Source organism: Thermobia domestica, chromosome 5 (assembly GCF_964235325.1).
Source record: "Thermobia domestica chromosome 5, izTheDome1.hap1.1, whole genome shotgun sequence".
NCBI classification, from domain to species: domain Eukaryota; kingdom Metazoa; phylum Arthropoda; class Insecta; order Zygentoma; family Lepismatidae; genus Thermobia; species Thermobia domestica.
The window spans coordinates 190,688,869-190,712,240 of record NC_137458.1 but is presented as its reverse complement, the minus strand read 5'-3'; the positions used below and the strand labels follow the sequence as shown (position 1 = coordinate 190,712,240).

The 23,372-nt window shown below is 35.9% G+C and overlaps 1 protein-coding gene across 8 annotated transcripts in view; it reads right to left on the bottom strand.

The window, feature by feature from the left end:
- LOC145686323 (U2 small nuclear ribonucleoprotein auxiliary factor 35 kDa subunit-related protein 2-like) overlaps window positions 1-23,372 on the bottom strand; it is a 497,978-nt gene that overhangs the window by 121,819 nt on the left and 352,787 nt on the right. For all 8 annotated transcript variants that reach the window (XM_081759527.1, XM_081759529.1, XM_081759531.1 and 5 more), the window contains one exon: window positions 13,707-13,933. In XM_081759527.1, the coding sequence (XP_081615653.1) occupies window positions 13,707-13,933 (227 nt within the window). The remainder of the gene's footprint in view (window positions 1-13,706; window positions 13,934-23,372) is intronic.

The following is a 23,372-nucleotide window of genomic DNA, read 5'->3' as shown; positions in this document are numbered from 1 at the left end:
AGCGCTGATGGTTGGGGATGAGGTTCGAGGCTGGGCTGGTTTTAGGCTATTCAGTTTGATGGTAGAACTGAGAATTGGGGGGAGTGGGTGTAAAAATAAATAAGTCCCGAACAACTCGAGCGATCTTGACCAAATTTTAACATATGAGGTTCAGGCCTGGAATCGTTTCTATGATTTAAATTCGAAGGAGCAACGTATGGAAAGAGAAGGAGGGGGAGATATAAAAATTAATTTATATAACAATGAAAGTGACTATTTTTGTAACTTAATAAATCTTGAACTATCCGACCGATCTCAATCAAATTTTCGAGTTACACGACGTTCGGATCTGGAAACATTTCTGTAATTTAATTTTTACGGTAGATCCTAGGGGAGCGGGAAGGGAAGGGGACGTATGAATAAAAATTAATAAAACTATTAACTTTTGAACCACCCAACCAATCTCGGCGCTTGGGTGTTTTTTATCGTTTCACTTTGACGAGCCAGCATAGGGGAAGGATGTATATATATATATATATATATATATATATATATATATATATATATATATACATGAAAATTAAAATTAAAACTTCATCATCACTCTTTTACCACCCGACCGATTTCAACCAAATTTTAAACATACATGAGTTTTTGTGCAGGGATTACTTAAGCTACTAACTTTGACGATGCAATTTAGGGGAGGGGGAGGGAGAGAAATTTAAAAATGATCAAAATGATTGCTATTAGTGTTGAATCTTTAGTTCTCGGGGTCGATGAGAGGAACAGTGACACTTATGATGCTGTTTCAATCCAAGTTCAGCTCTGTACGTTGGGGAGGGGGAGGAAACAACGTAGGGAGGGGAACAAACATTAAAAATGAATGGAAATGACTAATATTAGTGTCGAATCCATAGTTTTAGGATTAGCTTAGATTTACGGTGACAATTTTGATGGCGTGTGCCGCAGCACGGTTGAAGGGGAAGGGGGAGCTATATATAATAATGATCAAAAATGACAAATATTATTGTCTAATCCATAGTTTTCGGGATCATTCAAATGAACAGTGACATTTTCGAACCGGTTTAAATCCAAAATCATCCCCACCAGTTAAAGGAGGGGGACAAAGAGATATATAAAAATGATCGAAAATGACCACTATCAGTATCGAATGTACAGTTTTCTGGGCCGCTTACATGAACAGTGATACTTTTGATCCCGTTTAAATTCAGATCCATACCTTCAACTTGGGGGAGGAAGAGCTTTAAAAATAATCGAAAATGACCGATATAGTGCTGAATCCACATTTTTGAGGGTCTGAGATGAACGCTGGCAATTCCAATGACATGGGCCGCAACATGGCGGAGGGGGATATAATAGTCGAAAACGACCTGTATTAGTGTTGAATCTATAGTTTTGGGATCGAGGAGATGAGCAGTGACACTTCTGATGCTGTTAAAATCCAAATTCAGTCTCGCATCTTGCGAGAGGGGGAAGGGAAATAAATCAAACGGATAAAAATAACCCATATTAGTGTCGAAATCATAGTTTCCGGCGTCGTTGAGATGACCGGTGACATCCGATGCCCTGCCGCGCAACATAGAAGAGGAGGGAGAGATATATAAAAATGGTCAAAATTTTCCAATATTACTCTTTGATCCGTAGTTTTTAGGGACGCTGAGATGAAGAATGACACTTCAGATCCCGTTTAAAACCACAGTCAGCCCCGTAACTTGTGAGAGGGGGAGATAATAAAATGATCGAAAACGATTAATATTAGTGTCGAATTCATGATTTTCGGGGTCGCCGAGATGATCAGTGATCTTTCCGATGCCGTTCAATTCGATGCCATTAAAAACGAAAACAGCATATTTCGTGGGTACTAAACACATGAGATACGGAATTGTGCACTTAAATTTTCATTTTACCCAGCGAAGCGGGTAAAAATATGCTAGTAAAACTTTATAACTTTGGAACCACCGAACCGATCTCATTCAAATTTTCAACGGATGAAATTCGGACCTGGAATGACTTTTATCATTTTAGTTTGATGGTATATATATATATCAGACCACCCGGTAAAGGCATTTTTGTTTGTAGTGCACGTAGACACTTCAAACAAAAAATGAATCACTACAGACTACAAAAAAGAAGTATCGCCCTTTTCCTCAACCCCTACCGAAGTTGAGCATTGTGGGTCTTCACAGGTAGGCCTAGTGTATCATCTTACAATACGAATCAAGTTTGCGGACAGTTAGTCGGGTCTGTAAATATCTGAGGGTTCAGTGAATATATTCCGGTGCATGCTAATCTATTGAGAGCAATATCCATGCGACACACGTTTCAATATGCCTCTGAAACAAGTTGAAAGCCGTGAATTAGTTTGAAATAAATAATTGCTAGCTTATTCTCAGATCGGTGCTATGGTTGCCACGACAGTAGCAACACCATGCGGCTTAGCTGTAATGTTTTTATCCCTACCGAAGTCGATGGTGATAAGTAACTTAAGATTAAAAGGTAAGATCTTCTATCCAACAGCGGCCTAGGGTGATGATTTAAAATATATCTTTCTTACTCATCGTAGTTTCAGAAGACAGTATAGTTGTACCTTTTTGTTTATTGCAGCCTCTGGGACAGGTAGTTATAGAAATATACCTTTGCCTATTACGGCTTCAGAAGTTGGATTTAAGAAAACCTCTGTAACACAAAACGATCTCAGAAATAGTTTAAGAAGGTTAGCGATCAGCACTGGAACTAATTCTTCTGTTCACTTGAAGTCCTCCTTTATGGCTGTCCTCTGAAGAGAAAGTTCGTGAGGAGAGGGTTGGCCATCTTAGATTTCCTTCGGGAACAACTGCGCGTCTTTCTGGTATTCTCCTTCCACCGTCTGTTAGTGATTATGTTTTGAACAGAAAACACGTGCTCGTTAATGAAGCATGCTTTATAGTAGTTGCTTACACCTGAGATGCTGAACCTTACAGCAACTACACCAGGAACAGAATTCACAAGATTATTTGAAAAACAAATATTGCTCTGGAAACATTTGTTAATAAGGTTGTATCTTCATGGCAAAATCCTTGATATGTGCCAGTTAAGTAGAAACATTAGCCCGTAAAACAAAAATTTTCTTTTAGAATCTTGAATTCTGTATTTTTGACTTTCTTGCAGAGATTTTAACAGAGTTGCCTGATACTAAATATCCGACAACATTCACTCTGAGTAAAATAAATTTGTCTTAGGTGAAGCACAAAAATTTCTTAATTTTTAAAATAAAATTTCGTTAGCTATTGTTGAAAAGTGTAGCCTCTCAGCACGATGTCATCGGTAAAAGATCTTATTCGTTAATCAATGTAAAATCATCCTAGTTGCAATTAAGAGAGCTTGTGTGCTAGTTTTAGACCCATCACGCATATGAGAATTTTGTAAGATTTTCTTGTGTGATTGACCTCGAAGGTCATGCATCAACGGCTTTTCGGATAGAGCAAGATTTTGTGGTAGCTCGAGGAGGGATCTAAGGTGGTTATGCATTTTTTGCCTTTCAAAGTGTTTAACACATACTCAGTTGACTGGAATGGCACCCACACGTATTTAATATATGTTTTACACTGCTATAAATTAAAACCAATTCTAAATGTGTTCGTATTTGGTTTTTTGTTGACAATAATCTGTGGCGAGGCGAAGCTATTATCGTGTGTGTGTCGTATAATTCTAGCATTAATGAGTTCTTGAATTTGTTTGTCTGCCTGATCTCGAACATGCTTTGGAACAGGGAGATTAGTTCTGGAACACTGCCGATTTAGGGATTCTTATTTTATGATTGTAGCTCCTATAATGTCCAATGCCGTCCGGAGTGTATAAATTTTTTTTGCATTTGTATAGGGCCTAATAACTCGTGAATGGCCTGTTTCTGCGACTGGTCTAAATTAGGATTAATATCAAAAACATCAATTTTGAAAATGTTTATCTATACTTCAAAGAATTGTAAACCTTCTCTTTTCATGTACAATTTTTAATTTTTTTATTGAGCTCGCTTCCATTGTTGCAAAAGATTAATCTTGACATGCCACAAGATTCACCGTTGGAGTATTTTTCCTCAAAGTTACAGGATAACTGATTGGATTGGAAATTGCCAGTCATGTTGTTTACGAATAACCTTTGCTCAATAGTTTGTATTTGTCAAGGAAGCTGTGGAGAAACGATACGAAGAAACATGCAGAATCATCAATCTGTGTTTTTGGTATCACCGGAATAAATGCGTGGAAAAGTGGAACTAAAGTAATGCGTTTGTCCATAAAAAAAGGAAGCTTGTTTTCTTTGTCTAACTATATGAGTCGTGTGTTGTGATAGAATGTTTTCCTGGTTCCTTTCCGGTAATGTTGGCTTTTTCTGATTTTTAAATAGAGAGATAAGATTCTTTGATAAATCGATTGTAACATATAAGCGTTTAAGCAAGTCTAAACCAAAAATAACTGGAATACATGATTTCTTCATCATACGAAAGTAATGAAAGAATTTAGTTTCCCAACGTTGAATGATAGCATTGCTACATATTTCAAGTTAATTTTATTTCATACCCCTTTAACCGCTGTTTTATGTTGTATTAATTGAACATCAGGAAGTAAATATCCAAAAGGCCAGATGGAAATGCTGGATCCGGTGTCCACTAGCACTGTTCCTCTGCGTAATTTAGTGATTATTTATAGGCTTTGTTCTGTCATTAGAATTGCTTGATCTTTGACTCCTGGACAAGGGTTGGCTCTACTCGCTTTTTGGACGTTTAAAATAGGTAGAAGGACAGTGCCTACGCTTTCTGCATATTGGGAAGTCCAGTATTTGATCTTCTGTTGTGGATTTGCTTGGAGGTTTTGTGGTGACCCCTGATTCCTCTATACTTCTCCCCGTTCTAATAGTTTTTTTGCTTCATCGCTGATTCCCTTAATTCCCTTTCTATTTTGGTTATGCAAACTGGTTTGTGCAACTATTAAATATGGCTCTGCCCAGGGAAGAAAAATCGTTTTAAACAGTAGTATTCTCCTGGTGTGGAGATTCTACGACGTCGAGGTTAGACTTCTGATGTTCTTTCTCTAGTTGTGTTGGTGATATTGAAGTATGTAATAGCGGAGAGGATTATATTAAAAAATAGGATTTTGTCTAGGTACTGCTAAATTGACATTAACTTTATCCTGTAATGATTCAAGAGACTGAGGTAGTACATTTATGTATATACAAGTATAGTGCGACAATAATATATCGATTTTTTTTTTTTTTTTTTTTTTTTTTTTGCAATAGAGAAATGAAAACTGCAGCGAAACAAATATGTCTATGAGCTTCGTCGTTGCTAAGCGGTTATCGTGCGTGCCTTTGGAGTGGGAGACCCGGGTTCGACTCCCGGCGGAGCTCATGTGTTTCGGATTCTACGTTTCCTTCTTATATAGTCTCGCTGCTGAAAAGGAAGTTAAATACAAAATCAACTCAACTGAAAGTATATGTCTCTCAAATGGCTAGAACAAATGTCAGTAGTCGAGAAGTAACAGTTACACATTATTATTATTATTATTATTATTATTATTATTGAATAGAATCTTGCAATTAGATTTTGTTCCCTGAAGATGTGAAAGTTAACTACGAAATCTCATAGGTGGTTATATAATGCTTATATGAAGCATTGTGTAGCATTTGAGTTGCGCAATATTTCGTAGGGCAGTGAGTCTTTGAAGCATGTCTTTAAGACAAAAAACCAAGAGAACAATGGTGCACATGTAGAATCTAGGGATCAAGTTTTGTTGGTCACTAATTTTGGATTCCAATGGTCTCGATATTCTCTCATTAAATTAACAGTTGAATCCTTTGGGGGCACATGTATGGATTTCATGAAGAGATCGAAGTAAAAAAAAAAAAAAAAAAAAAAAAAAAAAAATCTGTAAGAGTACTGTAAATATGTGAGACAAATAGCTAAAAAAAGTTACCGGAAAAGTGAAGGCACAGATTACTGCTAACCATTCGCATTAAAATTGACAACATTGCATATTAGCATAAGCTATGGTTTGTTTCATAGTTACATCGGCTAAAACAGTAAAATAGATAAATTGATTCGATTAGACAAATATATTATAATATTCCAGAGAAACAAAAATTTTAAGTGATACAAAATTACGACGTTCAATAGTATAATAGTATATTTGTGTGTTGTTGCTAAGTGTTAATGCAAGTAACATGATGATGTCTTAATCTTTTAAAATCCCCCTTTGTCAATTTTAAACTTACTGCCTTTTTCGCTTTATTGTTTTATGTTCTATCTTGTTTTGCGGTATTCTTGCCGTTTAGTACTTCATTTTCGACATTATAACAAAAATATTAAATTCGGTGGTACGAATAGTTGAGTTAAGTTGATTTTGAGTTTAACATCCCTTTCAGCAGCGAGGCTATATGAGACGGGAACTACTGATTAACATTGATTCCGAACCACATGAGCTCCCACCGGGACTCGAACCCGGGTCTCCCACTTGGTATGAATAATGTATCCTGTCTCGTGTTTCTTGTAGGCATATAATATTCTCCCGCTGGCCTTGTAGCTAACACGTGCCTCTTTGGTCACATGGTCTCATGGAAGAATTAATAAAATCTGAACTATTATAGTGGTTCGGATTCCACCTTAACCTATAAGTCTCTGTCTCATACAGTCTCGGTGCTGAAAAGAAACACTAACCTTAATCGAACAAACAAACAGATATAACCCTACTTTAGTCTCGCCATTCCATTTCAAAATGAAATGAAATCTTACAGTTTAACGTTCCACGATAATGCCCTTCAGGTTAAGGGAAGCTATGATTAAGGCAAGTGAATGACGATGGAATAATTAATGGAATGAGAATGCGGAAGAAAATGGGAGTACTCGGAGAAAACCCATGGAAACAATGTTGTGCATTACAAACTAACTTCTCCGGGGATTGAATCAATGCGCTATTCCATTTGAAATCAAATCAAATTTTTAGTTTTATATCCCTTGGTTATCCTCTATAGCTTATAACCGACGGCTGGTTAATGAGAATGAGTGATTATGAAATAATTGGTGGAAAGGAAAATGTGGAAAGAAATGGGACGACCCAAGAAAGTCAACAGCAATTATCCATGTGATTCATTTGCTACAAAGTTAACTAGTGTTTAAAGCAATTGCTCTAATTGCATTACTCACATTTACTCACTGAACTCGCATTTTACACAATTTACACACAATATCTTTGTTTGTTTGTTAGTGTCTTCGTTTGTTACAATTACTCCTTTTGCAAATGCCTAGTTGTTTTGGGTGCTCACTTGTACGTACCCAGTCAGGGTCGAGATATTGCATTCTGGTGCCTCTGGAAATGTAGCTTTATCGCTGGCGCAACTTTTTGAAGCGTATCAGGGAAATAGCTCCATTAGTAAAGCAGATATGAGTGCATACTCGGTTTTCCTATGGCCCAGCTTGCATACACCTTTTGGAGGGTGCACAAACAGAGAGGTAGGTAGGTAGGTAGGTAGGTAGAGGTGTGTGTGTGTGGGGGGGGGGGTGTGTATATATGTATGTATGTGTGTGTGTGTGTGTATGTGTGTATGTATATGTATGTGTATGTATAAGTATGTATGTATGTGTATGTGTGCAAAGTGCAAAGAACATACCTTGAGTTCGTAGAGTACAAATATCCCATTCTATTATTTAAAATTTCAATTTATTAAAAGTCATGAATATTTTCCGATTCATAAAAACACACTCCACTTATTCATTCGATTCATGAAAAATCGTTCCACTTGTTCCTACATAGTTCTGAAAATTGTCTAAGCCTTAAAAATTTTCAGATTCTTTAAACGGTCTTTCACTTTTTAACATTTCTATATATGAATTCAATCGATTTTATGAATACTGACGAATTGTTACTTGATTATTGATATTTGTTAACGGAAAATTTTCCGGAAAATATACAAGAAAATTTTCCACCTCACATAATGGCTAAACAACGATGTAGGAATGAGTGGAGTATGTTTTTATGAATCGGAAAATTTTCCGGAAAATTTTCATCACTGTGCGGGACAGACAATAATTTTTCGATTCATGAAATATTGTTCTACTTGTTCCTACGTAGTACTGAAAATTGTCTAAGCTATGAAAATTTTCATATTCTTTAAACGATCATTCACTTTTTAACATTTCTATATACGAATTCAATCAATTTTCTGAATACTGACGAATTGTTGCTTAATCACTGATATTTGTTAAGAACGGAAAATTTTCCGGAAAAATATAGAAGAAAATTTTCCACCTCACATTTCGACTAAACAACGATGTAGGAATAAGTGGAGTATATTTTTATGAATCGGAAAATTTTCATCACTGTACAGGACAGACAATTTTTCGATTCATGAAAAATTGTTCCACTAGTTCCTACATCGTACTGAAAATTGTCTGAGCCATGAAAATTTTCAGATTCTTTAAACGATCTTTCAGTTTTTAACGTTCCTATGTATGAATTCAATCAATTTTATGAATACTGACGAATTGTTACTTAATTACTGATATTTGTTAAGAACGGAAAATTTTCCGGAAAAATATAGAAGAAAATTTTCCACCTCACATTTCGACTAAACAACGATGTAGGAATATGTAGAATATGTTTTTATGAATCGGAAAATTTTCCCGAAAATTTTCCGGAAAATTTTCATCACTGGTCCTTGCTATTAATAATATCTATTACAAGTGCTGTACTGTCGCCTCTCATTATCATATTTTTATCTATAAAATTATTTAAAATTAATAGGGAGTTATGGAATATAAATATAAAATTACATTCACATAATGAAGAAACTGTAAATGATTTTAAGCACGTGCGAACAAATAATGTATGAAATGATTCTTTATACGAAAAATATTATTGTAACACGATGGTATAAACCTAGGTTATTTTACTGAAGTAATCAAATAATAGCTGTAACATGATTTGCAAAGGAAATCCTAAGACAGACTATTATTGTTTTCTTTGAAAGGAAAATTCCAGTTTTGAAAATCAAATTCTTGCAAAGCGAGACGGACATCAAACTAGACAAAAAAACCTCGCAAAGGGCATTTTTGGAAATGTGTATGCGTATATGAAACAAATATAGGATTATGTGATTATGTGATTATGAATCTATTTATTAAACTCCCATACTAAAATTATTTGATATTTTCTTCTATTTCTCCTTTCTATGCAAGTAATCAACATGAACTGCGCCATATTCTATATAATTATATTGGCAGTTATTTTTACCTTAATTTTCCTTATGTTAGCCATTCATTTTCAATGCAGAAAATCTTCAGAAAATGTAATTCAATAGCCACAGCAGAAAATTAGTTCTATTTAAACCCCATCTTTACCTTAACTAGACCCTGTATATGAGGATATCTACTATGAAAATGAGCAAAATCAAAACATCCCAATTTTTTTTTTTTTATTTAATATTTCTCTGCGCATTCATGGTTTAAATTACATAGTTACTTATTCCAACTATGCTTCGAATATTTCTCCTTAAGTCGAATTTGTGTAGTGTCAATCAATCCAGCAAACATGTACTCTAAATACCCCAAGAGTTTGTCATTACAAATCACCAACTATCGACTCTAAAGAATATATACAAGATGGCTATGTCGACTATACCTATATGCTAATAAATAATCATTTCTACAATTAAGACGATATTAACGACTTAATTTTACCAACATGCTTTCCATGGACGTTTAAATTTCGCCAAGTGCCAACGGAAGAAGACACATCTGGATTCCTGCCATATCAACTGGAAATACAATTAACCAAGAAATACTCGTCTGACCCCCCCCCCTCTAGTAAAAATGCCCCCCAAGTTTATATGCGAAAGTGAACAGTGATATATGATTATTTGTAAACAGTGCATATATATATATATATATATATATATATATATATTTTTTTTTTTTTGTGAAATAAAAGTGAAAGTGAATCCACAAATAGTTATGGTGATGGATATAATTATGATTATTACATGTTACTTTATATATTAACCATTTCTCAGTGTACTGCAGTTGTGAATGTCAGTACAAATTAACATAACACAAAATCAGTGTATTTTTTTTTAAAAAAAAAAAAAAAAAAAAAAAAAGACCGAATTTTTTTTTAAGGATATAAGACATACTTACCAATATAGGCCTATCAGCGTATAAATCCTGAAACACACATAATTCACTCGATCACAAAACACAAACAATCTAAAACTGACCTATATTTCTGTTTTGTTGTGTGGAGATTTTCTTTACCTGTGACATTGCAAGGACGTATGTATATTCTTGTGACCGTAATACTGACCTTGTAATATGCAAACGCAATCATAACGACTTCTTTTTTATTTTAATATGATTACCTTGGACTAAGCAATGTTTTATCACTCACTGATTTCAGCTTGCTGCTAAATGATTTTATTTTAACGAAATGTTTTATACATATATTCAATTTATTTTATATTTTGGTGTTGCTCTGATTTCTTATATCTATATCGACATCCGAAATGCCGAATATCCAAGCGGGGAGGAATGTAATATGACTAAAGCTAACTGGTAAAGGGTAAATGATATTGTAATAATCTTGATATTAACATTTTGTAAATTTTCATATTTTAAATGGAAATAAAAACTCAATTCCCAATCTGGTGCTGTTAGGTCTTTCACATGTATAGAGCAATTACGGAAGTCTCCTAACAACTCAAAACTATGTCTGGATAAAAACATTCGTTTTAATAGGAAATATAACTGATGTTATGCAGCAATATGTCAAGTCAATAACAAACACTTCCTACTTCGAGTCATAAGGAAATTCTTGACAATGTAATTGTAGGCGGAAGAAATGACGTTATCAAAAACTAGGAAGAAAAGGTAGGTTAAAAAAAAAAAAAAAAAAAAAAAAAAAGTTTTGAAGTGACCATCACAGAAGAAGGTTTGACCTTTCAAAGCTTCACCGATCAAAATCTTGGTGAGTACATGCTAGTTACGAATCGATAAACACACTTCTATTACTCGACTTCATTACCAACTTCATTCACATCAAAATCTAACTTCTAATTTAATATGACAGTTACTATTGTTTTTGTTATAAGGTCACAGCAACAGTTTTGGGTAATTATCTGATGTGATATCTCTAGTTTTATTTATGAAATCAAAACTATCCATCTTAACAAATTAACCGGTCTACCTAAAATTAAATGGTTAAGTTTCGTTATGAGAATGCACTCTAAATTGCCCCCATGCTAACATGGTTATTATTAGATGAACTGTGTGTGAATATAAATTGTGTATGTCGACCTCCGGATTTCGATCTAATATGTTGGCATATGTTAATAATTTTATTTTGCTTTCATGTCTACTAGTTAATTTTATGTACTCTGCAAGATGGTATTTTAGTAAGTGTCGAACTCCAGAAGGTTCCGCAGCTGCATTTTATTGGTCCCAGATTCAGAAGAGTAGATCAAGACCTTTTAAACTAATGAAAAAACAAAACCCCGAGATTACAAAGTTATTCTGTCGTAGAATTTTTTATGTTACAAGTGTAACTATTTTTATTTATTTATTGTTATTTCACATGTAATTAATGTCCATACATCTAGCTCGACTAAATCTTGTGTCGAGAATGCAAAGCTATCAAGCTAAGTTATACATAGTTGTTTGAACTTAACGATAGCATAAAATATAAAAGTAAACTAATTTGTAGAAGATTGGTTCCAGAAATGCTAACGGGAGGAAGAGACAAAAAGGAATAATGAAAATATAAAGACGATGACTGACACTATAGTCCGAATGGTTCACAGTGTTCCTGATTATAGAGTGCGTTCAGTTCAAAACCGTGCAGATAACATGTACTTGGCACCACCAGCAGTGCACTAACAAGGGACATCACCCAAATGACCGGCTCCGACTTCAATGATTTTTTTTTCTTCTGATAGAGGGCATATATGCATTATTTGTGATGACAGAAATTTTTCCATGGTGCATGTTTTCTATTTTTTTATATAATTTTTAAGACTTGTGATGTGGTTATTAGAGATTGCTGCAGAAGTCCCTTACTACCCTTTGGAAACGGAGTGTTAATGAAAAAAAAACTGAAGAACGATCATGTGGATACATATAAGGCCTAGAGGGAAGTCGTATGGTAGGTATGACCTCTACGGCAGCCATCTTGAAATCCGCCATTTTGAATTAAGGTCAAGTTTTTTAAAATAGAAATAGGGTAACATGATACATAATTTGGGCTAGAATTTAATCAGGAAAACAATGGTGAAGTTAGTTTTAAGATACGCACATTTGGTGAAAAGTTACAGGCATATAAATTTTTATACTTACTATGTGCGTAAGTTTCCTACCTGCGCTTCTAACCCGCGTATTAATGACAAAAAGTGGATAAAAGCTTCGGTAGTACATATTAAGCCTAGAAGGATGTAGTACGGTGAGGGTAACCTTGACGGCAGTCATCTTGAAATCCGCCATTTTGAATGAAAGTGAAGTTTTGAAAAATAAAAGCCACAGCATGTGACACCTCATTTTAATACCAAATTTTCGCAAAAAGCCAAAGGTATGCTTATTGTTGTTCTTGATACTGGATGCTTATCCCAACACTATTCGTGAACTGACAAATCGCAATTTTTAAAAAATGTAATAAATTTAGAAAACATGAACCATGGCAACAATTGCAAAGTGCCAGTTGGAATCTTGAAATATGCGGTGAAAATTAGGAGTGTTGCCAATTTGGAAGAGCGAATAATGGACATTTGGCGCACATTAGAAGCAGGCCCAAATTTATACTTGCTAACTATAGAACAGAAATAAGGATACCATCGGCTTTTGGGGAACATTTGCTATTAAAACGAGGTGTCCCATGCTATGGTTTGCATTTTTCAAAACTTCACTTTAATTCAAAATGTCGGATTTTAAAATGGCTGCCTCGAGGCTACCCTTACCGTACCACTTTCCTCTAGGTTTAATATGTATTACCGAAGCTTTTATCCACTAATTATTATTAATACACGGGTTAGAAGCGGAAGTGAAGGATATATGCACATAGTAAGTGATAATTAATATGCCTGTAACTTTTCACCAAATGTGCGTATCTTAAAACGAAGTTCACCATTGTTTTTCTGATTAAATTCTAGCCCGAAATTATGCATCATATTACCCTATTCCTATTTAAAAAACTTGACCGTGATTCAAAAGGGCGGATTTCAAGATGGCTGACGTCAATGTCACACCTACCATACGACTTCCCCCTAGGTCTTATTTGTATTCATATGGTTGTTCTTCACTTTTTTTTCCATTAACACTCCGTTTCCAAAGGGTAGTAAGGGACTTCTGCAGTAATCTCTAATAAAAACATCACAACTCTTAAAAATTATTTATTAAAAATAGAAAACATGCACCATGGCAAAAATTTCTGTCATCACAAATAATGCATATATGCCCTATGTCACGGAAAAAAATCACTGAAATCGGAGTCGGACACTTGGGTGATGTTCCTTGTAAGACATTTGTAAGTAATTCTAATAGGAAATGCAAAATACAGTAACAAGAATATAAATATCTGGAATAATAACCACTACCACTACAAAACAATAGGCTGAAACAATTGGAGAAAAGTTCTTTCTCTAAGAGCTTACGACTAAATTTGGAGATACTACCAATAGGGCAAACTGAAAATAATACTCACCACATACAGCAGCTTTCCAGGAAGGAATACATGTAAATGCTACATTTAACTGCTTCCCTCCATACCATCTTCCATTAAATACTTTATACGCTTTGTATGCCTCTCTTTCACTACTATATGCAATATACACATTGCCTCGAAGATGGGGTTCACAGTTACAACATACTTTAAATTGAACAATTTTACCATGTTTTGCAAATTCAGGTAAAACATCTTCATAAAATTCCCTGGAAAAAAAAATCTATTATTAAACCCATACTTCAATTGTTGAATTAAAATAGTTAAGGAATAAATATATATATGAAACTCAAACATGCAAGAAAACGTATCTCCGTAGAAAGTTTCACTGTTAGGCCAGTAACATATAGAGTAATTTTATGGTTGTCTACAAACTGCAAGTTGAAGAAGTTTGTCGTTAAATGAATCCTGATGTCTATATTCAAGTAAATGATTTTTTTTTTTTTTTTTTTTTTTTTTTTTTTTACTAGAATATGTATGTTCTTTATTCATCAATTTTGTATTAGAAACCAAATTTTATTCACATGTTATTCATCTCTACACCAAACCACTCCAAATTTTGTTTCAATATGTTTAGTACAGAATTTCAAACAGCGAACAAATATAGAGAAGGCAACGAACAAGTTTCGAAATATTGAGGAATCGATTCTCGAACTTATCGAATATTATGTAATAGGAGAATGCTTCAAGACTGATTCTTTGTAATAATTTCTAATTTGTACAGTGTTTGAAATTCTCTTTTGATTGAATTGTCCAGAATGGACGACTGATCTGAAAACGGCCTTGTAACTTTTAAACTAATGGATAGAAAACACTCAATTAAAGGTTGTATGATCTAATTGTCGACAGGAAGATATTGTCTGACAAAGGACTAATTACCACTTTTGACCACTGTGTATACACTTATTTATTAAAACTAAAATACAGTGTAACAGTTTCGACAAATTAACGGTACACTGTATTTTAGTTTTAATAAATAAGTTTTTATGCTCAGGTCGTAAGTGTTACTGATTCCTTTAGTGAATTCCAGAGTCATGATGGATCGAGTTACATGTCTGACATTTAACTACTCGAATACTAATAGTTTAACGGTGTTGGCAATCCTCTATATATATATATATATATATATATATATATATATATATATACTTTATTTACTATTTATAATTGTTATATTCAGTGATAATTACATAGACCAAAGGAAGGGGTAGAAAACCACCTATCAACAGCATCATATCCAGTGTTACTGTCTGCTTTTCTACGCCATCAAATGATATTACACCTTATTTGTCGTCCAGTTGTATACATGTTCAGTGTTGTCCTTTTGTGTTAGAGAAGAAACACATCATCTAGTTCTTTTCCATGGTAAGGTGCCAAGAACCGACGACACGTTGCCACGTTGGATGCGTTGAATTAGGAAAGATGTTGAACGAATATCTCCAGTAACGATAGAAATGCGTCTGCCTACTTCTGTAATAAAATCAAGGCTTGCAGATCCCTAAGCACCATTAGTCTCGATGGCAATTGGAGCAAAAATAAATTTATCAAGGAGGTTGTTATATTTCCTTTGCTTTTCTACTTCTCTACGACTAGCAACAGCTTTAGCATTCATAACAGCTAAAGGGAGACTTGAATGGGCAAATGTATCTGAACACGTAAAGTGACATACTAGTGATTTGCCTTTCAGCCAAGGAACTGTCATGTTATCAGGTCGTTTACCATCTGAACGAAAACATCCTGAAGGTTCATGTATTGAAGGAATTCCAGCTGTGGTAAGGGCTCGTAAAATGATATTCACAGAGGAGTGTCTAGCGTGTCTACCCATGCTCTTCATGCATGAAAGGCCATGCAGGTCACGTTGGTTAACTTGATCCCCGCAAGCTGAACAGCGATGTGGCTCACAAATATGTGAACCTAATCTTAAGGCGACAAAGATTCGAAATGCCTCATTAGTCATATGAAGACCTGATGGTGGGAAGGGTATTGCATTCAACCATGCCCCAGCATGTAGAGATGAGGCAGCACGAATCCTGGCTTTATCCTCTGGAGCAATAACTGACTGTAAGAGAAGTTCATGAAAATGCGCTGCAATTGGTGTGTACCAAGATGCCTGAGAACCTCTTTTGTTAATTTCTGGAAGATCTGTATCTGTTAAATTTTTCCATTTGGTAGAGCCTTCTTGAACTGTGCCATCTGGGTCTAGGTGGTAACCATGCGGAAGAAGAGCCTCGACTAAACGAAGAGATCCGTGGTAGGACGCTAAAAAGGAAGGAATCGCCATATCCACGGATCGCCGAATACCAAGACCACCTAATCTCACAGGTAAGGATGCTTGAATCCAAGATTCGTCGCTTAAGGAGCAGTTTAAAATTGACCCCACACTTATTTTAAGGATATGATCATATTTCTCCAGTAGTGGAGTCTCATTCCAAGATGGAAAGCATCGTATGAAGTAGTTTAAACGAGGGATCGAAAAAGAGGCACGTAGAAGAAAGAAAGCTGCATGGGATCGAGGCGAGTCAGGACATAAAATATTCTAACTTCGATATTTTGCTTAACAGGACATTGGTAAAAACTTCCTTTGAGAGCGGCGCCCAGAAGACAAACATCCTGGTTAGTCAGGAGACGTATTATTGGGGCAGTTTCGTCAATTTTTTTTAAATAATAGGTCGAACTTGGCTTCGTCTGACCCAAGAAAACCAAACTTTGAAAAATTCAAATATAGGCCAAGTGCATATGCCTTCTCATTTATTTGTGCTAGAGTTGAAAGAAGTACTTCAGGTTCATCAGCGATAGTTCCATCATCCAAATACCAAATGTTTAATTCAGTGTTGATTGATTTCACTTAGGAATGAATGGTTATAGCAAAAAGTGCTGGGCCCAGGGGATCGCCTTGTTGTACTCCTCTCTGGGATGAAATAGTGTCTTGACCTAATAATAGATCGCTGGGTTGAGCGTAACATTGGTAAACATATGGATAGATTGAAGGAAATTCATTCAACACTGTAGTGAGCATGGAGTCCCGGTATTAAATATATATATTTAATAGAATCATCTTCAAAATACAATATATCACATAAATATAGAAAGACTTCATCTCATTTTATACAGCACATATAAATATTTATACCAGTATATGTTTGTCCTTCTGGTGAAATATCGCACACGCTTGTTTTCTCATTGTTTGGAATTCATTTCACGAAACATGGTGTACTTCGAATGATGATTCCTTATCTATTCCATGGACAGGTTTGTTAAATAAGGCATTTTTCATAGGAGTAAGATTTCGTCTAATTCTTTTCGTGGTGGTATAGTTCCACGAATTGAGGCAACATTGCCTCTTTGTACGGCCATGCTTATACGTTGTCTTAAAAAGGAACTGGCTGTCATTTCCAGTTAGAAGAGTAATTCGTTGACCCACTTCCTTGATAAAATTGAGACCTTCTTTGCCCCAAGCTCCACTGGTTTCCACAGCTATGGTTACGAATTGGTATTTGTCAATTAGGTTACTATATTTGTTTCTCTTTTCTGTTTCTTTTCTACTAGCTATGGCAACAGCTTGAACCGATGAAAAAGGAATACTGAAAGGAGCGAACGTGTCGGCACACGTGAAGTCCCAGACCAAGGCTTTACCTCTTTTCCAAGGTATCAATGTTAATCCATCAGGTCTCTTGTCGTCTGATCGATTGCATCCAGTTGGTTCTCGTAATGATGGTATCCTTGCTGAGATAATAGTTCTCATTATTAACTCGTTAACCATGGAATGTCGTGGACTCGTGTCTGCCAGCACTTTTTATACAGAAAAGTCCGTGTAGTTCTCTTTCATCTACTGGGCTCCTGCAAACGGAACATTTATGAGGTACGCAAATCTCTGCACCTAAACGTAATGCTATAGCAATTCGGAAACTTTCATTGGGTAGATGGAGTCCTAGCGAAGAAGATGGTACGGCCTTAAGCCAATCACCTGCTGCAACAGATGTGGCAGCGAATAGTCTGGCTTTGTCCTCTAGATTATTGGTTGAATTCATTAGGTAAGAGAAGTGCGATTTGATGATGGGATCATCCCATGATGATTGCTTTGTCCTTGCGACTAGTGGAGGAAGTTCAGAGCTGACTAGTAGAGCTCATGTAGAAGAGCATTCTGTGATTTCTGAGTCTAAATATGGGTGAAGGTCCTGTTGAAGTAATGTCCCTATGAGACTTCGGGAACCGTATAGCAAGGTCAGAAAGGCTGGAATAGCTATATCTAAGGTTCGACGAATGCCAAAGCCGCCATTACTAACAGGAAGAGAAGCCTGGAGCCAGCTGTTATCTTTCAGAGCACAATTGAGTATAGACTCTAGTCCAGATTTTATGGCGTTGTCATAATGTTCTAGAAGATCATCATCTTGCCATGTTGAAGAGCATCGAAGAAAATGTAATATTCTTGGAATACTGAATGAAGACTTTAGTAAGTAGAAGGTGGATTGTGCTGAGATCAGAGATAATCGTGAGAAATATAATTCTAGTTTGGCTGTCTTCTCCATTATTAGTATTCTTCGAGCTTCTGTTGAAAGGGGAGCTTCGAGAAGATAAGCATTTGACGGTGACATTAATTGAATTCCTGGAGCTGCTTTACTGTATAATGCGAAATATTTCTGCGTCTGTCCCTTTGTTGCTCTGAGAAAACTAACCTCACATCTTGAGAAGTTGACGTGTAGGCCAATTGTTTTAGCTTGTACGTGAATCATATTTAATGCGCTTAAAACGTCATCTGGGTCTCCAGCAGTACAGGCATCGTCTAAATGCCAAGTATTTAGATCTGTGTTTATTTTATTGACTATTGGTTGTAAGGTTATTGCAAATAGAGCTGGTCCTAAGGGATCGCCCTGCTGCACTCCTCTTTGTAAGAGAATGATGCCCTTCCCATAATATAAATTGCCAACTTCTGAATAGCTCTGAAGAACATGAGGAAATATCGAAGGGAAATTAACAGCTGATAGCATTGAGTTTCTATCTAACTCGTTGAAGGCGTTCCTGAAATCAATTTTTAGGAAGGCTTTAGGTTTTGGGTGAGGAGAAGAGAAATATATACGAGTTGCGTGGGCCGCTGCATCGGCCCCTTGCTGTATGCTCACTCCCAGTTGATGTGGAGATAGGAATAGATGCAGTTGTTTAATTCTGCTGCATATGACTTTAGATGAGTCTTCTCCAGGTATTTCCTATTGCGATTTGTCTGATTCCTCCCGTTTTCTTCTTTAGTGCTATCAGAGAACATTATATATATATATATGACTGATCAACAAAGACTGAGATTGATTGTTGTACCGCAGTTTCCTTTGTTGCCGAATGCCGGCACCTTTGATGGTTGTGTTTCATGTATACTCTCACTAGGTGACAGCATTGTCGTATCGGTAGATTGGGAGTAATCCGCTATGCTTTAGACACTGCTTCCATTTCGCCTCACAATGTGCTGTACATGATACAATGGAGGTTACACGAGAAAGAAAACAAAACTTTATTGTTCCATACTGTTCTTTTCGTGTAACCTCCATCGTATGCATATACACAGCACGTTGAGAGGCGAAATGGAAGGCGTGTCTGAAATACAGCGGATTACTCCCAACCTACAGATACGACAATGCTACCACCTACTGAGAGTATACATCAAAGATAAGCACCCTCACTCATTTTTGCCCTCGAGAGGGCCGCCCTCAGCCTCACTCACCCTTATTTTGGTGGATGAGGTTGAGGGAGTCGACTGATGGTGAGGGTGGTTGAGGGTGATTGTGAGGGAGTCGATTAAGGGTGAGAGAGGGTGATTGTGAGGGAGTCGATTAAGGGTGAGAGAGGGTGAAAGTGAAGGAATGGATTGAGAGTGAGGGCGAATGAGGGTTAGCAAAAATGCCCACCACCAAAATCTATTCCTGAACGATGTTTGAAAATTATTTATTCGGAAAATGGTTGAAATAGCACTTTCCTGCAATTTTCAAATAGAGTAACAGCCTACTGGTTCACACAGAATGACGTAATTAGGTTATAAAAAATCAGCTGGTCCAGTGTACGAATTGACGGGGAAGGTGAAAGTGATATTCCCTGTGACAAAAATTTAGTTCCCTCCCTGAAGAACATTTTCATTCCCCCCCCCCTTTCTCTAGGACTTTTTTCGAGTGGTCATGTAGATAGAAGAGATAACAAAGTATTTTATGTAACGAAACAAAAATATAGCATTTATATCTGACTTAAAACAGCTTATAAACATTTTTGCAGTCGTTAGAATCACAGACTTCGTTTCTTGGAATAGTTACTTACTCATGCGGAAGCCAACTATAGAGTCTCAAGAGGGACGGAAAGGTCAGGAAAATTATGTAATTCTTGGAAAAGCATTCCTTGTAAGACGTGTCAACGTCACAAGTTCTCATAACATTCGTTGTAACGGATGATCTATAATTTAATAGTTTAACGTATTAGCTTCTATCTGCCTGTTTAGCAGTACATATATATATATATATATATATATATATATATAGATAGATAGATAGATAGATAGATAGATAGATATACAGCGATAAAAGTGGATCTGAAAAGGGGGGACGGTAGGTAGAGGCATGACGTCACGCCGTTCCTCTGCCTATTGCAATTTTTTAGGAACTGGGAGGACATCTTACATATTTTTGGAGGTGGGGGACGGCGTCCCTCACACTTTTACCCATATTATATATATATATATATATATATATATATTTCATTTTCAACACTGAACTTAATTTTAAATTTAATTCATAAGATTGAAATCTGGTTGCCTGTTTAAATGTACAGTACACATCATGTTTTGCCACTCCCGTATAAAAATAAAATTAAGGGTTAGTTCAACTTTAACTAATACCAATTTAAACTACTGATACTTATTTTCTAACCCTCCTCATCACTACTCCAGTGGTTAGCGTACGCACCAGTGGTGCACAGGGTCTCAGGTTCAACTCTCTGTGAGCGAACACAAGGACTTAATTTTACCATTATTCATTTGCCTTAGTCGCCCGCCCCTTTAGCCTAAAGGGCATAGTCGTTCAACGTTAAACTAACAAATTTCATTTCGAATTTAAGGAGCTTGGCTTACCAGCACCTCTTTATATATTTACTCTGTGTGTTTATCCGTTCGAAAGACAAATAACTCAAGAACTACTTGAGGAATTACCACCAAATTTGGTCAGAACATAGATTGTCAAAAGTTAGGATTCAAGTTGGTGGATTGAGAGTTGGAACGAAAAATGCAGAAAAGGGTTTGCGTACGTATCTTTGGCGCAGGAGACCCAGGATTGATTTGACGCTGGGAGCTCATGTGCTTCCGATTCTACTTTAACGTGTAGGTTCATGTTTCATATTGCAGAAAGTTATAAAATGAACGAAAAGTAGTAAGGTCATTAATTTATTACTTACGAAGAGATTGGTATTCCGACGTACGTGATATAACATATGGACACAGACAGAAGATTCTATAAATGGATTAGATTAAAGATGATAATGGAAATTTCTAAAATTGGCAAGCGACCATGGTACTGTCCTTTTCCCTGTCGTAGCCTTTCCCTATGTTGGTGTTCCACAACTGTAGTGACACTTTTGTAAATTAACTTGAATTTATTTTCTCGGAAGTTGGTAATATTAACGTTGAAAATTGACTAACGTTATATTAAGATCTAGTGATCATTATATGTATTTCGTGTAGGGATGGGCACGAGCGAGTTTTCTTTGAGACTCGACTCGTAACATATATTTTAGCTCGACTCGAGAAATTTCCTCCAACTCGACTCGAATCCGGTTCGAGTTTCGAGTCGAGTCGAGCCAAAACGAGCCAACTCGAGCAAAATCCTGTGTGTAGTTTCAAGTACTCTCTTCAATTTTCCTACATGGACAATATAAATTATTTTTATTATAAGAATACCATGTATAAACATGAAAGATAGGTGGTTGGTATCTGAATACTAAAAACTAATTGACTGCCGACCTCTGTATTAGCAGTGCTTCTTTCAGAAAAAAAGTTCCGGGGGCACATTTAGTATTTGGAGGGATACATATTTTCACACGGCACTATTCTATTTATTATTATATTACAGACGTATTATTTCGGTCTCCTCCGGGGAAAAAGCCACGCTCAGAGCTAGAAGAAACAGTGCCCCTCCACAAAACGAAGAAACACTGCTCTGTAGTCGTGAAGTCTAAGAAGCAAGGATGTCGTTCATGAGGTTCTGGGTTTGGGTTCCGGAGGAGCAAGTATTTGGGCTTGAGGCAAACTTTGTTAAAAGTTATAGGGCGCTGGATAAACATGTTTAGAACTGCTTGGCCCAGGCTTAGGGTTGTCAAAAGCTTGGCTCATTGCTCATTGCTCAAGCCGAACCGGATGCGTCCGAGTCGAGAGATGTCTGAAATCACAACTCGATTCAATTCGAATTCGAGACGAAATTCCAGTTAAGACACATTTCGCAAAACTCGAGTCAAGTCAAGACTGCTTGCACAAATCTCGACTCGACTCGAATGTCTCGAAAATCTTTGCACATTTTTAAAAATTATTTCGAAGAAACTAACTACTCACAATCAGCTATTTGCCTTGAAACTAATACCGGCATTTATTACTTTGATGAGGTACAGAATACGTAAACTTATCGCCAGCAAGCTTTAATTTTCATATCATTTCAGTTAATTAAAACTAACAGGGTTAATTATATGTCGTGATATTTGATAGTACTTTAAATATAATAGCAATACTTAAATATCTATTGAGATATCTAATTTGCATATAACTGTTGCGGTAAAGTGAACCTCATGTGAGCAATTGGCAGTCTATAGTAATTGAACATAATTGTAACTATCGCCTTTTTGTTCCCATGAACGCAATAGGCCTACATAATAACTTCTGGACTATTCACTTCCCCACAACTAATGTGTTAAGCTAATCATGAGTAATGGAAAAACGCATGATGTAACATTTGTTGTACATCACATATTGTGATATGAATATAAGACTGTTTCACATAGCCTATTATAACAGTGGATCGTTTTTATGTCAAGTAGCCTAACTCTTAAAAAGTTTACATTCACTTCGATAAATAAGTATCTTATTAAAAAGATTTTCATAAACAGTAAATTATAAAATTATAAATTAGATAGTTATTTTTCATTGCCAACATGAGAGAATCGTTAGTGAGATACTGAACTTCAACTTTCACTCCTAGAAAATTCCATTTTTGAAAACCCACGGATACGATGTTGTCCACCACAAACTTGCTTGGCTGGTGATTGAACCAGAGACCCTACGCATCAGAGTTAAGCACATTCCACTGAGCCACTGTGGCCCACAATTTTAATGCGTTTAAGGCTTGCAATTAATCCGTTAAAAAATTAACGATTAAAATAATCAATTTAATTTTTGTTAATTTTTAATTTAGTCAATTTTATAGGAGTTAAATTTTAATTGATGTTCTTCAATAAAGTTCGTAATGATTATAAAAGTAACCGTTACTTTTTAAAATCACAAACCATGCATAATGGATATTCCACATATAGTTTTTCAAACACTTCATGGACATTACTGGCTGTAACAGTAATATTTGGTTTTCCAAAATGAACATTTGAACTCAATTTGTTCCTGTCAGTATCCCCTGCAAAAAAGGGAAA